Source organism: Nerophis lumbriciformis, linkage group LG17 (genome assembly GCF_033978685.3).
Source record: "Nerophis lumbriciformis linkage group LG17, RoL_Nlum_v2.1, whole genome shotgun sequence".
Taxonomy (NCBI): Eukaryota; Metazoa; Chordata; class Actinopteri; order Syngnathiformes; family Syngnathidae; genus Nerophis; species Nerophis lumbriciformis.
Window position 1 is genome coordinate 10,895,514 of NC_084564.2, and position 22,579 is coordinate 10,918,092.

The following is a 22,579-nucleotide window of genomic DNA, read 5'->3' on the forward strand; positions in this document are numbered from 1 at the left end:
GTTTAAGACTCGTTTGCGATTTTTCTCCGGCTGATTCCATGATCGTTCGCTCGTTTGGAAACAATGGCAACTGGTGCCTCGTGCTTGGCAGCGGTGCTATAAATAGCCTTGCGCATGGCATTCGGAATGGCTCGATAGGAAATTACGGGAAGCAGTGTCAATTGTCATTGTTGTTACGTGATTTCGTGAATAAAACTTAAAAAAAATTTTTTTTTTTAATTAATGAAAAAACGTATTTTTTATCACTGCAACCGTAACCCGGAATAGGTTGATGAAAACCGTACTAATTACGGGAAAACCGGAGTAGTTGGCAGGTATGCAAGCTCGTTACCTTTATGAACTACTGCAGGGGTGTCAAACTCATTTTAGCTCAGGGGCCGCATGGAGGAAAATCTGGGCACACGTGGGCCAGACTATTAAAATTATGGCATTAAAACAAAAAACTAAAGACAACTTCAGATTGTTTACTTTGTCTTACTTTGGCCAAAAATAGAACACATTCTGAAAATATTACAATAAAAATATAGAAAAAAATACCGGCAGCGGTAAAGTTTAGATCCATGAAGGAAAGAAGAAAGTGAATGAATGTTTATAACTGAATACATTTATACATATTTGTTTTCTTTTTGTATTATTTTTTTAATGAATTAAGTAACGTTTATGACAACCTTTTTCCAAAACACAATATAGAATGTGAGATACAACAGTTTTCAAAACGGTCACAAAAAAGTGGTACCCCAAAAATTTACTGTGGGACCCCATTTTTATGACTTGATGGGGTTGCTGGGACCCCGTTTTGAAAATTCCTAGCGCCAACACTGATGGAGTATTGGTGCGTGCAAAACAGCCGCGGGCGGCTGTGGCCTGCGGGCCGCTTCTAATACCAATCAAATATCATCATCGATAATTCATTCAGATCCGGCCCGCGGGCCGTGACTTTGAAAGCCCTGAATTACTGTCACTGATAACGATCTGCTCTGGGAGCTAAATATCGAAGATAAGATAACATCTGATAAGGATCTGAGATCAGATCACCTGATAAGATACGACTGGAGTATGCAATTTCGGGGGAGGTTTGGCGTGAATACTGTATAAAGTTAAGTTAAAGTACCAATGATTGTCACACACACACACTAGGTGTGGTGAAATGTGTCCTCTGCATTTGACCCATCCCCTTGTTCACCCCCTGGGAGGTGAGGGGAGCAGTGGGCAGCAGCGGTGGCCGTGCCCGGAAATCATTTTTGGTGATTTAACCCCCAATTCCAACCCTTGATGCTGAGTGCCAAGCAGGGAGGTAATGGCTCCCATTTTTTATAGTCTTTGGTATGACTCGGCCGGGGTTTGAACTCACAACCGACCGATCTCAGGGCAGACACTCTAACCCAGTGGTTCTTAACCTGGATTCGATGGAACCCTAGGGGTTCGGTGAGTCGGGCTCAGGGGTTCGGCGGAGGTCAAGACACACCTGACTCATCGTGTAAATAAAAACTTCTCCCTATCGGCGTATTACGGATACGGCAACAGCAGAAGTCAGACTGATTTGCAGGTGTGTAATTTGTTGTGAGTCTATGCACTGTGTTGGTTTTGTTCTTTGAACGGTTCATTTTGTGCACCAGTAAAAAAAACATGGTAACACTTTAGTATGGGGAACATATTCACCATTAATTAGTTGCTTATTAACATGCAAATTAGTAATTATTAACATGCAACCCTAACCCTCTAACCCTGGTCCTAACCTTCTAACCCTAACCCTAACCAAATAACTCTAAATTAAGTCTTTGTTACTTAGAATATGTTCCCCATACTAAAGTGTTACCAAAAACATATAACTTTGTTTTGAATTTGAAAAAAATAAACATTTTATTTTTCAATAAAGGGTTCGGTGAATGCGCATATGAAACTGGTGGGGTTCGGTACCTCCAACAAGGTTAAGAACCATTGCTCTAACCACTAGGCCACTGAGTAGGCTGTATGCGCGAGCCGCGGAAACGCTCGAACCGCCAATACGCGCGAGTTAAAAGGAAATGCTAATGGATGCCGACAGTTGAAATGCAGCAAGTACCAAGTTATATAATGTAAAAAAATAGCTTAAAAAACTAGATTGATAATGGTAGGATTAGGGCAGCGTTTCTCAAAGTGTGGGGCGCGCCCCACTGGTGGGGAATAGAGACATGACAGGTGGGGCGCGAGGAACGGGAGGACATTTCACTTTAATTATTTTTTTTTAAATTATATTCTTAGATATTTTTTTTTACTATGCTTTCATTTTCTATACACACTGTAAATCACTTTGTGATTCTGTCTGTGGAATCCGCTATATAAATACATGTAAATTACTTATTTTTCCTGTAGGCTTTAAATTTTTCGGTAGGAGCGAAAGTTTGACAGACATAGCAACAGTAACTAATGGGGGCGGGGCTAAGCGGATCAAACTTTCGCGCGGATGGGTAGCAGGCTAATGTGTGGACCACAATTACACAAAATGGATACATTTGTGACTGGCACCTCAAAGGTCGTCGAACCAGAGCCAGAGCCAGCGCCTGCAGAAAAACAAAAATCTGACGGGCCTAATCAACCATAAAGCCAACCGAAAATAAAATATGATGAAGGGTATCTTGCTCTTGGATTCACGGCAGTGGTGGTGGAGGCAGAGGAGAGACCCCTGTGTGTTCTGTGTCTAAAAGCGCTAGCAGCAGACAGCATGAGACCCAACAAATTAAAGAGACACCTCGAGACCACACACCCCAATCACGTCAATAAGCCACTTGATTTCTTTCAAAGAAAACTGACAGAGTACCGTCAACAGGAGAAGCGCATGGTAAAAGCTACAGTAAACAGTAACGCTCAAATGGCTTCATATAGAGTTGCATACAGAATTGCACAATGCAAAAAAACACATGTTATGTCCTCGGTTTCACCTATGTGCTTATTTAGGTGTCTTAATTTAATAATAATCAGGCAACACGTTTCAACACAATGCCTCGGATCGCTCCCGTTTATTAACAACTTCGAGAGTCCAAACTCTCCCTCCCTCCCGTGACGTCACACACTGAACACATGCTACGGTGGCTCGGACATGACAAAACAGTACATGACACCTCACACAATTGCTGAGCAGCTCATTCTCCCCGCTGCAATAGACCTGGTGTCAGTCATGCTTAGTTATTTTATTTATTATTGAACTTGATGCAAGTTATACCACAGCTGCACAGTTATCTTATTTATTATTGAACTTGATGTTATGTTATGTTATTGAGTTTGAATGTATACAACTTGATGTTACTTGATGTTCAATAAATTTGAAAATGTTAAGCTTGGCATTAGCGTTCTGTTGGGGCGATGGGGGCAGGTGGGGCTTGAAAACTCCCCCTTGTCCAAAGTGGGGGATGACAAAAAAAGTTTGAGAACCACTGGATTAGGGTGACCAGGTGTCCGGATTTAGGCCGGACAGTCCGGATTTTTAATGCCCTGTCCGGCGTCCGGCGCAGCATCAAGCCGGACACGTATTTGTCCTCCTTTTTGAGGCACATAGGCTTGAAGAGCGGAGTTTTTTCATCTTTGCTGGGCTGCAGCGCAATAGCCAATCAAAGACCGTAATAAAATGCCCCCAACGCAGTAACATATCAAATGATTGGCTAAGAGCGGTGTCGGATACAAATCTGATTATCATTGGTTAAAAGGTAAACAAGGGTCGATGTGCTGCTGCGGCATGACATTGACAGAAAGTAAGCATTATGCCAAAACGCAAGACCTCGTTTGATTCTGAATGGATAAAAGAGCACGAATTTATAACGAAAAGCAGTCGAGACTCATTCCATGGCTTCTGCACACTTTGTCGATGTGATGTCGACGTAAGTAGTCGGGGGAAAGCTGCAATTGAACGGCATGCGGGTATGGATAAACATAAAAGTAATAAATGTACGGCAGGTACCTCTTCAATGAGGACATTTTTTCGTGAAGTTTCGTCGCCCCTGGATGACAAGATAACCGCTGCGGAGCTGTGCAAGGTGTACCATGCTGTAAAGCATCACCAGTCCTACAGAAGTTTAGACTGCGGCATGAAAGTGGACCGGTGTTGTGCCGGAAAACGCACCCCTGCCATAAAATGCACCCGCGTCAGGGGGTGCATTTTATGACAGGGGTGCGTTTTCCGGCACAACACCGGGAGATTTTCAGTGACTCGCCCACAGCTAAAGGGATGGCCTGTGGCCGAACAAAAGCCAAGGCATTGTGCGAGAACGTCATCGCTCACTATTCGGTACAGGAACATACCGACTACATAAAAGAAAACAACCTAGCTTTTCCGTGGCAACCGACGCCTCAAATAAAGGAACAAACAAGTGTTTTCCCATTGTGGTAAGGTATTTTCACTTTGATGAAGGCATCCAACATGTCCTGTTGGATTTTTATAGTGACAGCAACGAAACGTCAGAAGCCATAACAAACCAGCTGCTGGCAAAACTTGAGATGTCTGGCTTAGAGGTGAAAAACATGTCTGCATATGCAGCAGACAATGCCAGTGTCAATTATGACAAACATAACAGTGTGTATCAGAAGCTGAAAGTGAGCAAAAAAGATGTGCTCCCTGCAAACTGTTTGGCCCATATTCTGCATAACGCAACCAGATATGCAGCAAGCAGCCTTGATGTTGATGTGGAAAATTTTTTGTGGCATTTTTTTAAATTATATATGTTACCTGTTAATTGTTGTTTACATTTAAGTCCACACATGTTATGCTTTGTGGCACTCTGCACTTGAACAGATTCATCTCAGTGGTCACTTTTTGAACACCACAATGTATTGAATAAATACAAATACTGTTAACAAACACTTGACTTTAATATTTTTTCCTATTCAGCCACACAAACATCATCTTTAAACCACTCAAAATTGTACTATAAATAAGAGTATACCAGAGTCCTATGTACACCATAGTAATTTATTGATATGCCGCATAATGTCCTCCTTTTTGGTGTCATGGAAATGGTCACCCTAGTTAGGATCAGTGTTGGGACTAACGCGTTACAAAGTAACGCGTTACTGTAACGCCGTTACTATCGGCGGTAACTAGTAATCTAACGCGTTATTTTTTATATTCAGTAACTCCGTTACCGTTACTACATGATGCGTTACTGCGTTATTTTGCGTTATTTTTTATGTAGTATCGGCTAGAAACTGAGAAGATCTGAGTGTCGCTGCTGAAGAGGCGACAAAAAAGAGGCGCGCCGCGCGCTGTCTGTGTGTACGTGTGTGTGTGTGTGTGTGTGTGTGTGTGTGTGTGTGTGTGTGTGTGGGAGGGGGCGTGTCTGTGTCTACTATCAAGACGTCATGGCGAACCCCGAAGCAGAGTTTCTTAAAATGGAGATATTTTCAGTACGTTTCTTTTATCGACCACAAAGAAAAGAACATTTTAGCTGAATGTAAGTTTCAAATATGCTGAAACAGCGACAAAAACAACATGCTTCGACGAAGCTAGTAAAGAGACACACTCACCTCCACCTCCAACAGCGGCTGGATTTTAACGAGGCACTGCACACGTGAAGGTACACACACTCTGTCAATTCTCTTATATACTCTTTCATTTTAAACTTTTAGAGTGTTTGATTATCACATCACTCTAAATGTTTAGACTATAAAGTTCACAAACCTAGAGAGGGATACTAGTGGGCCAGGCTAATATTTCCTTTTCTCTAAACTAAGTGGGGAAATATGTAGAGTGTTCTGGGCTTCAGACATGATTTTATTTCATAATTCCTTGAGAAAACGCCTGGTTAGGCTTTATGTATGTAGTGTGTGCCTTTCTTGTTTTACAGCTATGTTGTTATTATGCTGTTTGTTACTTATGTATGTTAAGTTGCAGCTATTTAAAATAGTTTTGTCAATTTGTTCTGGTCTGAAACAAATTGGCCCTTTAAAACATATCTTTGTCTTTGTGTGTTGTATGTAGAGCACATTGCTTAGCAGAGTTCAGTGATGCAAATGCATGTCAAGTTGAACAACAGATTGTATTATTCTCCAGTGCAATAACAGTACTAAAATGAAGGCTAAAAGGGCATTATGGGGCCTTAAAAAAATTAAAAAATATATATATAAGTAACTAAATAGTTACTTTTCACAGTAACGCATTACTTTTTGGTTTAAGTAACTGAGTTAGTAACTGAGTTACTTTTGAAATAAAGTAACTAGTAACTGTAACTAGTTACTGGTTTTCAGTAACTAACCCAACACTGGTTAGGATGCTAACAGTTAGCATGTGTCACATACCAAGTTATATGCTTGTGAGGCGTACGGCTGATGAATTGGTAAAAAAGTTAGCATGCTAACGTTAAGATACTAACCGTTAGCATGTGTCACATACCAAGTTTAATGACCGTGAGGGGTACGGCTGATGAATTGGTAAAAAAAAGTTAGCAGATTTCACGTACCAAGTTGGATGACTCTGCGGTGTACAGCGGTAAAATTGGCCAAAAAAGTTAGCATGCTAACATGCTAACGCTAAGATAGTAACCGCTATCATGTGTTGTAAAACTGTGAGGGGTACGGCTGATAAATAGGTAAAAAAAAAGTTAGAAGATGTCAAGTTAAAGTACCAATGATTACTAGGTGTGGCGACTTGCAGTGTGTATATAAAACGTTGATGGAGGGTTTTGAAGTTGTTTTAGAGGACTTTGAAGGTGACTCCTATTAACCGCATTTTTCAAGCGTTTTTTTTTTATCATCTAAAATCCTACAAAAAAAAAGACGTGTGTTCTTGTCTCTCATAATTCATTCATTTCATTTTTCATTCATTTTTTTATTTATCTCCTTCATCTTTTATCGATAGACAACTATACCTCAATTATTCAATTATACATTTACACACCAATGCCTGAGAAGGAGCAGGATGAAGAAAAATCGTATATTTTCCTGCCCCCTTCGACATACTTGCCAACCTTGAGACCGCCGATTTCGGGAGGTTGGGGGCGGGGCGTGGTTGGGGGTGTGGTTAAGAGGGGAGGAGTATATTTACAGCTAGAATTCACCAAGTCAAGTATTTCTTATATATATATATATATATATATATATATATATATATATATATATATATATATATATATGTCTTAATAAGGTTATCCAAAAAATAGTGCTCGATACCGTAGTAGAGCGCAATATATGTATGTGTGGGAAAAAAAATCACAAGACTATTTCATCTCTACAGGCCTGTTTCATGAGGGGGGGTTCCCCTCAATCATCAGGAGAAATCTCCTGATAGTAACAGAGAATAGAACAAGGATGGACAATTCAACTCTTAACTCAACAATGAGTAGATGAGTGTTATGTGTGTGTATATGTGTAAATAAATGAACACTGAAATTCAAGTATTTATTTTATATATATATATATATATATATATATATATATATATATATATATATATATATATATATAAAATAATAAAATAAATATATATTTATAGCTAGAATTCACCGAAAGTCAAGTATTTCTTATATATATATGTGTATGTATATATATATATATATATATATATATATATATATATATATATATATATATATATATAAGAAATACTTGACTTTCAGTGAATTCTAGCTATAAATATATATTTCTTTTATTTTATATATATATATATATATATATATATATATATATATATATATATATATATATATATATATAAAATAAATACTTGAATTTCAGTGTTCATTTATTTACACATACACACACACATAACACTCATCTACTCATTGTTGAGTTAAGGGTTGAATTGTCCATCCTTGTTCTATTCTCTGTCAGTATTTTCTAACCATGCTGAACACCCTCTCTGATGATGCATTGCTGTGTGGCACGCACAAAAGTGCTTTCACTAAATGCACTAGATGGCACTATTGTCCTGTTTAAAAGTGTCACAACATTGCTGTTTACGGCAGACGAACTGCTTTACTGTAGATGAAAACGTGACTGCTGTTGTTGTGTGTTGTTGCCACGCTGGTAGGACGTTAATGAAACTGCCTAACAATAAACCCACATAAGAAACCAAGAACTCGCCCTCCATCATTCTACAGTTATAACGTGATTGGGCAGGTACGCTGTTTATATTGTGGGAAAGCGGACTCAGGTCCGCATGGACCTGAGTCCGCCTGAATTTCGGGAGATTTTGGGGAGAGAATTTGTCCCGGGAGGTTTTCGGGAGAGGCGCTGAATTTCGGATGTCACCCGGAAAATCCGGGAGGGTTGGCAAGTATGCCCTTCAACATAATACGAAGTCTTACTTAATGGATAGCATACAAACCAAACAAATACATCCAAATATAATGAAAAAAATAAAAATAAAAACACAAGTGCAAAACTTCATGAAGTACAAACCGAACAAAAAAAACTAAAGTAATATACACCTCACGGGATGATACAAAACAAATACAAAACCAGGCAAAAAATAAGTAAAATAATAAATATATAAAGCAAAATGTAAACACTTATGGCTGTCCATATGATCTTATTGTTCTGTCTTTATATTTTTTTTTCATAATGATTGTGAATGATAGGCAAAAATCCAAAAAAAGTGCAGCTCCCCTTTAAGACTTTTAGATGTATCATCTGTCGGGCCCCAGGGACCCTTAACATTCACCGTATTTGGTATATCCCTAAGGGTAAATGTAGATTACAATCATCATAGGTCCCCTTTATGGACTTAGAGACTCGAAGAGTTGGGCAACAGACGAGTTGTCGACATAAACGAGACCGACTTAAGCGGGTTCCGCTATATCTTTTTCCACATTGATCTAATGTTTATTTCCAAAAAGCCAAAGGTGGCCCACCAAACATGAGTGATGCAGCTGAAAGTTGGAGGAAGGTGTAACTCACCCCAGCGGGTCAGGATGTGGGCGAGTGAAATGTACACTCGGGACAAGATGAGGATGACTAGCAGATTCAACACAGATCCTGTGAGACTGGCAATCCTGCTTGCCTGCAAAAAGACAGAAAGTCATAAAAAAAGGGGTGTGGAGTCCCACAGGGAGGCGTCTTAGAACATCATCGCTTTTTACCACTCCTCCTTTAAAGTAACAACAAGTCTACTATGTAATAGCAAAAACCTCGCCCGCCTTGAGCTCGGTATGTGCGAGTGCGCAAAAGGTCGAGCTCACAGAGAAGATTAAGAAACGGTAGCTGGACTTGGAGATGACAATGCTCAGGATGGAGCGATACAGGATGATGGCGATAAGGAACATCAGGACCACGACCACCTGCACACAGAAAAACCTCACAAACTGTGCAGCACCAGGTCCCAAAGAGTCACGGACCTGAGAAGTCAGCGGACCCACCATGATGACCATAATCATAGAGCCGGTTAACACGCGGTTAAACCGTGTCTTTTCAGGGAAGTATGGTTCCTCTGCACCGGTCAGTGGGTTCCTCATGGTCATCGGTGCCATGGTTGCGAACTCGGGGCGAGGTCGCTCCTGTGAGAGAAAGACGAGATAGTAGAGGTCAAAGTTCTTCTTGACAATGTGTTATCAGGGTGTGGTTCCGGTACCTCGATGTCCTGGAAATCCGAGCAGTCCCAGCGGTGGGACAAAGATGAACATGTTCTCTTCCAGTACTCCAAAAAGGTGACAGCCCACAAGGACATGAAGACACTGAGAAAAACTGTCCCTCCGTTATCAAACAGAATCCCCGCCTACAGACAGACGGTGGGTCAGTCAGGGGATCAGACCGTGGGACAGCCAGATGTACAGACGGAACCTTGTATGTGACGCAGATGCTGGAGTAGTTCCAAAAGGAGCAGATGTTGCAGAGTGGACACATGATGAAATTGTTGCCACTGTTACACAACTCTTGCCTACACAGACCCACACACACTTTAAGTCAACAAGGTGGGCTGGATCGTGGGATACAAAGGTGTCTACTCACGCTGGAATGTCAGTGGTCATAAGCCAAAAACCTGCCAGGAAGACTAAAGTCCCAACGAGTGAGGCCGGCACCAACCAGCCCGTGTAGAACCCTGCGGTTAGTCACCATGAAATGTACGGTTTAAGTTTGTCACCAAGAAACGGTTACCAAAGAAACGGTCGTAGAAACAATGTGTCACGGTGACTTGTTCTGATTACCAAGCCATGCAAAATAAAGAGCTATCTTCTCTCCAAAGTACTCCCTGATGTGGTCCAGAGGTTGGTATCGTCTCCAGCAGGACCACTGCGCCCAGTATCCATACAGGATTTGTCTGAGAACCAGAGACTCGGGGGCCACCGGCCAGCTCGGCAACTGGAATTCACCCTATCGTAGCCACATGGTTTATAAAAGACCCGTCCGCTTAATGGGTTCACGATATTCTTAAGGGTCGGAAGCTGACCTCGTGCAACGGGTAGGCGGATGTGAAGACCTGCTCGCTCAGCAGCCGGTCGATTCCCACCTCGCCCTTAGACATCGAGCCATACGGCGTCCGAGCCAGGATCTCGTAGAGCTGGAAGACACACAGCCAAGTCAACTGCTATGCTTCTGGTGTTAAGCCTGGCCAAGTCAGGAAGTGTGTGTGAGGAGTGCGCTTTAGCTTGAATTGTGTCGTGGTTCTGTCCGTACATCAAGGTACAGGGTGACCCAAAAATACAGAACCAATAGAAATTGGATGAGATCCAACAAAAGTCTGACCTTAAACTTTAGTCTGTGCACGATTAAACCTCAAACTTTTAGTCATTTTGGTCGTTTCGCATTTTCTTTCCAAAATATCCTCCCAATGGGATATGTATGGTATGGTACTGGTATTCTTTAGTATGGGTTTCTAACTGGGTCAATACAGAAGTACCGTAAGACTCTGGACAAATGATACGGCTATCGATATTTTTTACTCAGCCAACTATTTAGGGCACCTATTCACTTAAGCTACCGCAGCTCTGCATTATAAGTCACGAGGGTACGTATAGGTAGGACCTGGTAAGCAGTCGGAAAACTCAAAAATAAGCAAATGTTGGGCGTTTTTAGCCACCTCTATCACCCAGTACTCCACAGGTTAACCCATAAAGATCCCCCAAATACGGTGAATGGTAAAGGTCCCGGGAACCCGAGAGGGTCTAAATCTATACATTTTAAAATATATTTTTACATTTAACTCTTAAATCTAAAGATCTATAAAGTCGATATGAAGTTTTTCTTTCTTTAAGAGTTTATGCCCTTTTGGTGAAAGAAACCCTTTTTATGTCAAAAACACAAACTACTCTTATGCCACTACCAACTCATCAACATTATTTTTATTGCAAATTGGTTGTTATGGCAGGTTTTTCCTTTTTCAAAGCAACTATGCGTGTGATACTCTCTGCTACTCTGGTGCCAGCTAGTGGTTGAAGGATCGAATTACAACTAATAGGATTTGCATGTGGGAAATATTTGGATTCATCCATCCATCCATCCATCCATTTACTACCGCTTATTCCCTTTTGAGGGTCGCGGGGGGCGCTGGAGCCTATCTCAGCTACAATCGGGCGGAAGGCGGGGTACACCCTGGACAAGTCGCCACCTCATCGCAGGGCCTATTTGGATTCATTTGTTATTTTTTTTAAAAAGAGTATGATAAAATAACAGTATATTTGGAAAATGGCCATTACAAAAGGGAGTCGATGGGGGCCAAAAGGGTCCCCGGGAACTCCAATGTAAACACACTCAATAGCTTGTGCTAAAAATGACTTAGCAAAATGCACATCCATCCATCCATCCATCCATCTTCTTCCGCTTATCCGAGGTCGGCTCGCGGGGGCAGCAGCCTAAGCAGGGAAGCCCAGACTTCCCTCTCCCCAGCCACTTCGTCCAGCTCCTCCCGGGGGATCCCGAGGCGTTCCCAGGCCAGCCGGGATATATAGTCTTCCCAACGTGTCCTGGGTCTTCCCCGCGGCCTCCTACCGGTCGGACGTGCCCTAAACACCTCCCTAGGGAGGCGTTCGGGTGGCATCCTGACCAGATGCCCGAACCACCTCATCTGGCTCCTCTCGATGTGGAGGAGCAGCGGCTTTACTTTGAGCTCCCCCCGGATGGCAGAGCTTCTCACCCTATCTCAAAGGGAAAGCCCCGCCACCCGGCGGAGGAAGCTCATTTCGGCCGCTTGTACCCGTGATCTTGTCCTTTCGGTCATGACACAAAGCTCATGACCATAGGTGAGGATGGGAACGTAGATCGACCGGTAAATCGAGAGCTTTGCCTTCCGGCTCAGCTCCTTCTTCACCACAACGGATCGATACAGCGTCCGCATTACTGAAGACGCCGCACCGATCCGCCTGTCGATCTCACGATCCGCTCTTCCCTCACTCGTGAACAAGACTCCGAGGTACTTGAACTCCTCCACTTGGGGCAAGATCTCCTCCCCAACCCGGAGATGGCACTCCACCCTTTTCCGGGCGAGAACCATGGACTCGGACTTGGAGGTGCTGATTCTCATCCCAGTCGCTTCACACTCGGCTGCGAACCGATCCAGTGAGAGCTGAAGATCTTGGCCAGATGAAGCCATCAGGACCACATCATCTGCAAAAAGCGGAGACCTAATCCTGCAGCCACCAAACCAGATACCCTCAACGCCCTGACTGCACCTAGAAATTCTGTCCATAAAGGTTATGAACAGAATCGGTGACAAAGGGCAGCCCTGGCGGAGTCCAACCCTCACTGGAAACGGGTCCGACTTACTGCCAGCAATGCGGACCAAGCTCTGACACTGATCATACAGGGAGCGAACCCCCACAATAAGACAGTCCGATACCCCGTACTCTCTGAGCACTCCCCACAGGACTTCCCGGGGTACACGGTCGAATGCCTTCTCCAAGTCCACAAAGCACATGTAGACTGGTTGGGCAAACTCCCATGCACCCTCAAGGACCCTGCCGAGAGTATAGAGCTGGTCCACAGTTCCACGACCAGGACGAAAACCACACTGTTCCTCCTGAATCCGAGGTTAGACTATCCGGCGTAGCCTCCTCTCCAGTACACCTGAATAGACCTTACCGGGAAGGCTGATGCACATATTGAGATTATTTCTTTCCAACTCCCATGGCCATATGTCATCATGCTGATCTTGAAAATGAACAATCATCTTCAACGGCAATACAAGAGACCCCAAATGGTCCCTCGTCTTCCCAAGGGTTAAGATTAATCCACTTAAAAAAGGGAAAAGGGGAAGTAGTAACCCATAAAGTGGCTCTGGAGCAAGAATAGCACCCGTTAACAGGTCTCCAGTTGGCGTCTGACATCCCTCCATCACACCCCCTTTGCATGGCATCCATCCATTTCCTACCGCTTGTCCCTTACGAGGTCACAGGGGGTGCTGGAGCCTATCCCAGCTGCACACGGGTGGAAGGCGGGGTATACACAAGACAAGTCGCCATCTCATCACACTCACATTCACACACTAGGGCCAATTTAGTGTTGCCAATCAACCTATCCCCAGGTGCATGTCTTTGGAGGAAGCCAGAGTACCCGAGCCCAGTATCGAACCCAGAACCTTTTTATTGTGAGCCACGTACTAACCCCTGGTGCACAGCGCTGCCCCTTTCCATGAGTATGATTTGCATTGCATGCTAATTGATGAATAATAAATTATGAATAATAATAATAATAATAATGAACATGCATGCTAAAGTGGGACAAAATATATATATATATATATTTCAATAATTACTTAAATGTGTCATTAATTCATTATAATGGGAATTACATACATAAATGTGTTATTAAATATGCCACTAATTTATTTAATTATTTATTAATTACTGATATAATTATTTCAAGAATTAATTATTTAGTGATTTATTTCGTTATTTAATTATATAAGTAATGATTTCACAATGTAATCAATTCACATTTTTTTCATTATTTAAGTAGTTATTTCATGATTTAATTATTTACCTAATCATGTCATGATTAATTTAATAATTTAATAATTTCATGATTTATTTGATTAAATCATGATTTATTAAATGTTTTCATTATGTATTTAATCCTTTCATGATTTATTTCATGCACATTTGTGTCAGCACTGAATTACTCAACCATCAAAGTCAGCGGTCGGATTCCAAGACCTGATTGGTCACCCGGCACTGGTTGAACCCTTCCGTTTACACTGCACACCTAATTGGATTTTTTTGCCCTCAAGTGGCACGGATCGGATATTTTCCGCCGGTCTAAACGCTCTTAAGTGCTTCAAATCTGATCTTTTGGCATCAGATTCAGGCCACATCAGGAGGTAGTCCTGAACCCGATTGGAATCTGATCTTTTTAAATGTGACTTCAGTATAAACGCAACGCAACCCGAACGCAACTTTTTTGTCATCTTTGGGCGAACTACGTCGCTCGTGTACGCGGGGAAAGACAGCCCGTCAGCGGAAGTTGGATACGTCATCACAACATCCAGTTTTGGTGAGCAAAGTCCTCTTTCGACGGCCAAATTTTCGGTGCACCACTAGTCAACAGCGCGCAAATAATATGCTATATGTACAAAACCAGTGAAGTTGGCACGTTGTGTAAATGGTAAATAAAAAGAGAATACAATGATTTGCTAATCCTTTTCAACTTATATTCAATTGAATAGACTGCAAAGACAAGACGTTTGAACTGGAAAACTTTGTTATTTTTTGCAAATATTAGCTCATTTGGAATTTGATGCCTGCAACATGTTTCAGAAAGGCTGGCACAAGTGGCAAAAAAGACTGAGAAAGTTGAGGAATGCTCATCAAACACTTATTTGGAACATCCCACAGGTGAACAGGCTAATTAGGAACAGGTCGGTGCCATGATTGGGTATAAAAGCAGCTTCCATGAAATGCTCAGTCATTCACAAACAAGGATGGGGCGAGGGTCACCACTTTGTCAACAAATGCGTGAGCAAATTGTCCAACAGTTTAAGAACAACATTTCTCAACGAGCTATTGCAAGGAATTTAGGAATTTCACCATCTATGGTCCGTAATATGATCAAAAGGTTCAGATAATCTGGAGAAATCACTGCACGTAAGCGAAGATTTTACGGACCTTCGATCCCTCAGGCGGTCCTGCATCAAAAAGCGAAATCAGTGTGTAAAGGATATAGGGCTGCAGCTAACGATTATTTTTCTATCGATTAATCTATAGATTATTTTTTCGATTAATCGGTTAATCTATAGATTATTTTTTCGATTAATCTATAGATTATTTTTCCTTTTACCGATTTTTTTTTTTTTTTTTAAATGAAGAGGAAAAAATAAATGTAGGCCATTTTTTTCAAAAGGCATGGCTTTTATTTACAAAAAAAAAGTATGGCCACTAGTCAGTCAACATTGACAACAACATGACAAAATATTCTGTAACAATGTAAACATTTAAAACTTTTAACATTTAACAAAATTAAAAGTAGCTTATTTGCTTTTTAATGTGCAAATATAAAAGTAAACATCCAGTGCAAATCTTAATATTCTGGAATAGTATAAGCATTTCAAAAGTAAAAGTATTGCTTATTTTGCTTTAAAATGTGCAAAAATAAAGATAAACATCCAATACAAAAAAGTGCAAAACGGAAATATTCTGTAACAAGTGTAAACATTTCAACAAAAGTAAAAGTATTGCTTATTTTCTAAAATGTGCAAAAATAAAGCTAAACATCCAATACAAAAAAGTCTACAGTGTAAACATTTCAACAAAAGTAAAAGTATTGCTTATTTTGCTTAATAACACAACAATGATAGTATGATTAAAGTGAAAGTTAATTGTTCGTTTGTACATAGTATATGTAACTGTTAATGTTGTAAAAGGTATTTGCACAACTAATTAACGTTAGCGTTTGTGACACGTCTTGTGCCGTGGGGTTCTTTCAGGACCGACAGACTGAACGCCAGACGGCTTTGCCAGGTTTACAATCTTTTAATTTTACACAAAGTCTTTTCTCTTCCAACTGCGCGGATCGCGCACCTGGGCACGATTGCGGCGTCGCTCCCGGCGCGCCCCGCCTCGCCGCTCGCTCGCCGCCGCCGCCTCTCCACAGCGTTAAAGAGGAGCGCGTCTTTGTAAACACTGAACAGGCACGCCAAACGCGCCTCTCAGAGCGAAACGGTGCTTTAGTTTATGAATTTACAACGCAGATACAAATGACACATTCATGTTTTTGTGTAATAATGACAACGTATATGCACGCGGACGATTGACTTGTTGATGGTGATGGCAAGAACGCTGTCGGGGGTTTTCTTTTCAAATGTTCGTTCATAGCCGTTGTGCTGCTATGATAGGCCATTTCCGCTCGACACAGTGTGCATACAACATTATTAGGCCGTTTATTGAAATACTCCCACACTTTTGACGACTTTTGGCGTGCTTTTTTCCCCTCGCTCGCATCGTCTGCTTTGCGCTCCGCCATGACAGTAAAGTAGTGTGACGTAAATATGCGACGCGCCGACGCACAAAAACGGCGTCGACGTATTTACGTAACCGATGACGTCGACTATGTCGACGCGTCGTTTCAGCCTTAAAAGGATATCACCACATGGGCTCAGGAACACTTCAGAAAACCACTGTCAGTAACTACAGTTGGTCGCTACATCTGTAAGTGCAAGTTAAAGCTCTACTATGCAAAGCCAAAGCCATTTATCAACAACACCCAGAAACGCCGCCGGCTTCGCTGGGCCCGAGCTCATCTTAGATGGACTGATGCAAAGTGGAAAAGTGTTCTGTGGTCTGACCAGTGCACATTTCAAATTGTTTTTGGAATCTGTGGATGTTGTGTCCTCCGGAACAAAGAGGAAAAGAACCATCCGGATTGTTCTAGGCGCAAAGTTCAAAAGCCAGCATCTGTGATGGTATGGGGGTGTATTAGTGCCCAAGACATGGGTAACTTACACATCTGTGAAGGCGCCATTAATGCTGAAAGGTACATACAGGTTTTGGAGCAACATATGTTGCCATCCAAGCAACGTTATCATGGACGCCCCTGCTTATTTCAGCAAGACAATGCCAAGCCACGTGTTACAACAGCGTGGCTTCATAGTAAAAGAGTGCCGGTACTAGACTGGCCTGCCTGTAGTCCAGACCTGTCTCCCATTGAAAATGTGTGGCGCATTATGAAGCCTAAAATACCACAACGGAGACCCCCGGACTGTTGAACAACTTAAGCTGTACATCAAGCAAGAATGGGAAAGAATTCCACCTGAAAAGCTTCAAAAATGTGTCTCCTCAGTTCCCAAACGTTTACTGAGTGTTGTTAAAAGGAAAGGCCATGTAACACGGTGGTAAAAATGCCCCTGTGCCAACTTTTTTGCAACGTGTTGCTGCCATTAAATTCTAAGTTAATGATTATTTGCAAAAAAAAAAAAGAAGTTTCTCAGTGTGAACATTAAATATCTTGTCTTTGCAGTCTATTCAATTGAAGGATTTGCAAATCATTGTATTCTGTTTTTTTATTTACGATTTACACAACGTGCCAACTTCACTGGTTTTGGGTTTTGTACATAAGGATTGTGAATGGTGGGAAAGATTCCCCCCCAAATTTCTGAATATTGTTATGGGTTCTGTTGTCAAAAGGGGCAAGCACTATTTACAAAATGACACGGCGTGTTAAATGTGGCTCGAAATGGCGTGTGAGCGCCATCAATGTGTGTGTTTGCCGAGGAGGCGGAGTCACATCCGCCTGCTGACTGAAGCATCCTGAAGACAATCAGGATGCTTCCGACTTGTCAACCCAAACTTCGGTGACTGGGGAAGAACAATGTGACGGTGACTGACCACTTGATGTCTTTGAGTGGTCTTGAAGAACGTGTCTCTGTCCTCGCTCCCCAGGAACCTGCAACACACAAAGGGTGTTTGTACTCGGACTCCCTAAGAACCTCTTCCGGACTCTGCTAATAAAGTGTTTGCGCCATAGAACCTCTCAAGCTTGTTGTTCCTGAACTGGCAAGTGTAGAAGTCCGGCGGAGGATTGGGGACATCCTGCATCAGAGGGTTGGGGGCCGACAGGGACTTGAACATCTGGGCGGACCAGTTGGTGTAGGAAGCGTTGACCACCTGGGGGGGTGGGACACACACACACACACACACACACACGTGAGAAGACCACCGAAAGCCTTACCCGTCAGGGCTTATACCTGCAGGGGAACTCGCAGGCTGATCTCCTCGGCGTAGTAACAAAGGACGCTCCAGGGCGCGCTCAGGAGGACAAAAAAGGTCCTGGTCTTGGGCTGGATCATGTCCCTCTGGACAAGGACAGGTTTGTTGTGGTCATACATGGCAACGTTAGCATCAGAGGTGGGTAGTAACGCGCTGCATTGACTAAGTAACTTTTTTTATTTCAATTGTCAGAGTTGTTTTAATTTAACATACTTTTTACTTTTACTTGAGTACCGTATTTTTTTACCGTATAAGTCGCAGTTTTTTTTCATAGTTTGGCCGGGGGTGCGACTTGTACTCAGGAGCGACTTATGTGTGAAATTATTAACACATTAGCGTAAAATATCAAATAATATTATTGATCTCATTCACGTAAGAGACTAGACGTATAAGATTTCATGGGATTTAGCGATTAGGAGTGACAGATTGTTTGGTAAACGTATAGCATGTTCTATATGTTATAGTTATTTGAATGACTCTTACCATAATATGTTACGTTAACATACCAGTTGGTTATTTATGCCTCATATAACGTACACTTATTCAGCCTGTTGTTCACTATTCTTTATTTATTTTAAATTGCCTTTCAAATGTCTATTCTTGGTGTTGGCTTTTATCAAATACATTTCCCCGAAAAATGCGACTTATACTCCAGTGCGACTTATATATGTTTTTTTCCTTCCTTATTATGCATTTTCGGCCGGTGCGACTTATACTCCGGAGCGACTTATACTCCGAAAAATACGGTATTTAACTTTGTTCCATTGATTTGTTTCTTTACAATCTCTGCATGTGTTTCTATCATCATTTACCACTTCTTTGTTTCCTCATTTCTCAACGGATGTTCAGTACACTCAGGACATTCTAGCTAGCTGCTAGCATGCTAACAATTAACATTTTAGTTATTGTAACCATAAAAACACAAATATACTGTATATACCAGACATGATCTAGGAACATTCTCGAACTGCCTCGCCACTTTTGGTATTTCTTTCTATTTTGATTTTTTTCCTTCTATAGCAGACCTGGGCAAATTAAGGCCCGGGGGCCACATGTGGCCAGTTAAGCCATACTTGCCAACCCTCCCGGATTTTCCGGGAGACTCCCGAAATTCAGCGCCTCTCCCGAAAACCTCCCGGGACAAATTTTCTCCCGAAATTCAGGCGGACTCAGGTCCATGCGGACCTGAGTCCGCTTTCCCACAATATAAACAGCGTGCCTGCCCAATCACGTTATAACTGTAGAATGATCAAGGGCGAGTTCTTGGTTTCTTATGTGGGTTTATTGTTAGGCAGTTTCATTAAAGTCCTCCCAGCGCGGTAACAACACACAACAACATCAGTCACGTTTTCGTCTACCGTAAAGCAGTTCGTCTGCCGTAAACAGCAATGTTTGTGACACTCTAAAACAGGACAATACTGCCATCTAGTGAATTTGATGAAGGCACTTTTGTGCGTGCCACACAGCAATGCATCATCAGAGAGGGTGTTCAGCATGGTTAGAAAAATAGTAACAGAGAATAGAACAAGGATGGACAATTCAACTCTTAACTCAACAATGAGTAGATGAGTGTTATGTGTGTGTATATGTGTAAATAAATGAACACTGAAATTCAAGTATTTATTTTATATATATATATATATATATATATATATATATATATAAAATAATAAAATAAATATATATTTATAGCTAGAATTCACCGAAAGTCAAGTATTTCTTATATATATATATGTATGTATATATATATATATATATATATATATATATATATATATGAAATACTTGACTTAGTATTTCTTATATATATATATATATATATATATATAAAATACTTGGTGAATTCTAGCTGTAAATATACTCCTCCCCTCTTAACCAAGCCCCCAACCACGCCCCCCCACCTCCCGAAATCGGAGGTCTCAAGGTTGGCAAGTATGAGTTAAGCTTTTCAATCTGGCCCGCCGGACATTCCCAAATATTTTATTTAGATCTTTAAGATGGAAAGTGTATCTGCCATTATGATGTGCAGTCATGTTTTCTAATGACCGTAAGTCTTCAACAATACAAAGTAGTTCAATGGTTGGAATCTGCACTTTTGGATGATATACTAGTTACTATGGTAAACTAATTACCGCATTTTTCGGAGTATAAGTCGCACCGGAGTATAAGTCGCTCCGGAGTATAAGGCGCACCGGCCGAAAATGCATAATAAAGAAGGAAAAAAAAACATATATAAGTCGCACTGGAGTATAAGTCGCATTTTTGGGGGAAATGTATTTGATAAAAGTTAACTAGTGTGTGGATGTGAGTGTGAATGTTGTCTGTCTATCTGTGTTGGCCCTGCGATGAGGTGGCGACTTGTCCAGGGTGTACCCCGCCTTCCGCCCGATTGTAGCTGAGATAGGCTCCAGCGCCCCCCGCGACCCCAAAAGGGAATAAGCGGTAGCAAATGGATGGATGGATGGAACACCAAGAATAGACATTTGAAAGGCAATTTAAAATAAATAAAGAATAGTGAACAACAGGCTGAATAAGTGTACGTTATATGAGGCATAAATAACCAACTGGTATGTTAACGTAACATATTATGGTAAGAGTCATTCAAATAACTATAACATATAGAACATGCTATACGTTTACCAAACTATCTGTCACTCCTAATCGCTAAATCCCATGAAATCTTATACGTCTAGTCTCTTACGTGAATGAGATAAATAATATTATTTGATATTTTACGCTAATGTGTTCATAATTTCACACATAAGTCGCTCCTGAGTATAAGTCGCACCGACGGCCAAACTATGAAAAAAACTGCGACTTATAGTCCGAAAAATAGGGTAGTTACTATGGTAATCTAATTAGTTATTATGGTCATCTAATTAGTTACTATGGTAATCGACGTCACAGCAGCTCAGACGAGGCACCAAGCAGTGTGGGCGGGAAACGTTTCCACAGACGCGGAAGGAGATTTTCACAACAAAGTTCTAAAGCTAGTGATGTATCAGATATATCAGATTGTCGGTGGGTTTATTTTGTACCCTTCGCGTTCATATTTCACTGTTTGTTGCATTTTTGCTGCGTTTCACTTGATTGTAAAATATGTCGATCGAAAGGGGGTGTGATGTTCATATTTTGTCAATATTCAGTGTTTTATCATTCATAGAAAAATGTTACATTCCATTTTGTTTTTTTAAGGCGGTCTGTCATAACGTTTTTAGCATTCAATCAGACATTATTGTGAGGTTTTGTATTAGTGTTCCTAAAAATAGATATACCCAGACACATTTTTTTCTCAAAATGTGGCCCCCCGAGTCAAAATAATTGCCCAGGCCTGCTCTATATGGTCAAATAGATAGCATTTTTGCGAGTTTGAATCGTATATTATAAACCTAAACATAGTGGCTTTTGATACTTGGTGCCATCTTAAAAGTACGCAAACCTTTCCCATGTCATCACGCTAATATTAGCATACCAGCATGCTAATTTTAGCATGCTAGTGTTTTAGCTAATTTGACTAATTTAAGCCTAAATATCATGGCTTTTGATACTAGGCGCCATCTTAGAAGTATGCTAACTTTTCCTGTTATCATGCTAATGTTAGCATGTTAATGTTTTACACTAACATTTTAGCTAACCTTATTTGCTGTTTTCCTATATTATCATGTTATTGATAGCATGCTAACATTTTTTGCTAACATTTTTGCTAATTGGATTTGTTTGAACCCAAAAATCATGGCTTTTGATACTTGGCGCCAACTTTTTCTGGTATACTGCTAATGTTAGCACGATGATCGTTTATACTAGAATTTTAGCTGATCTTATTTTTTTCTATGTTAGCATGCTATTGTTAGCATGCTAACATCTTAGCTAATTGTATTTGTTTAAACATAAAAATCATGGCTTTTGTACTTGGCGCTACCTTTGAAGTATGCTAACTTTTCTCATGCTATCACTCTAATGTTAGCATGCTAATATTTTATATTAGCATTTTAGCTAATCTTATTTGTTTTTTCCATAAGTTATCATGCTAATGTTAGCATGCTAACATTTTATGCTCGAATTTTAGCAAATTTTATTTGTTTAAACCTAAAAATCATGGCTTTTGATACTTGTAGCCATCTTAAAAGTATGCTAACGTTTCCTGTGTTATCTTGCTAACATTAGCATGCTAACATTTTAGCCAATTTGACTTACTTAAACCTAAAATGTTTGGATTTTGATACTTTTCGCCATCTTGCAAATGTTCCCAATATAACATGCTAAAATTGGCATGCTGATATGCTAACGTTTTATGCACAAATGACACATCTGTGTTTATATGACTTATTTTTAACACTTTTAATGAGTGGGGCCTTTTGGATCCATGAGACCTTTAGTTTGATTTTGTTTTAAACTGTCAATATTTAAAAAAATAATGACTATGTTATGAATTATTTACCAATTTAAGGGTCTGATTACTTCACATCAATAATTCCACTTTGAATGTT

The 22,579-nt window shown here is 41.0% G+C and overlaps 1 protein-coding gene across 1 annotated transcript in view; it reads right to left on the reverse strand.

Moving 5' to 3' along the window:
- ano7 (anoctamin 7) overlaps positions 1-22,579 on the reverse strand; it is a 61,550-nt gene that overhangs the window by 23,466 nt on the left and 15,505 nt on the right. Inside the window, exons 5-15 of the mRNA XM_061972443.1 lie at positions 18,071-18,178; positions 17,854-17,990; positions 17,712-17,769; positions 10,349-10,459; positions 10,107-10,272; positions 9,910-10,000; positions 9,742-9,838; positions 9,533-9,676; positions 9,321-9,458; positions 9,144-9,242; positions 8,863-8,965 (exon numbers count right to left, since the gene is read on the reverse strand). Of these exons, the coding sequence (XP_061828427.1) occupies positions 8,863-8,965; positions 9,144-9,242; positions 9,321-9,458; positions 9,533-9,676; positions 9,742-9,838; positions 9,910-10,000; positions 10,107-10,272; positions 10,349-10,459; positions 17,712-17,769; positions 17,854-17,990; positions 18,071-18,178 (1,252 nt within the window). The remainder of the gene's footprint in view (positions 1-8,862; positions 8,966-9,143; positions 9,243-9,320; positions 9,459-9,532; positions 9,677-9,741; positions 9,839-9,909; positions 10,001-10,106; positions 10,273-10,348; positions 10,460-17,711; positions 17,770-17,853; positions 17,991-18,070; positions 18,179-22,579) is intronic.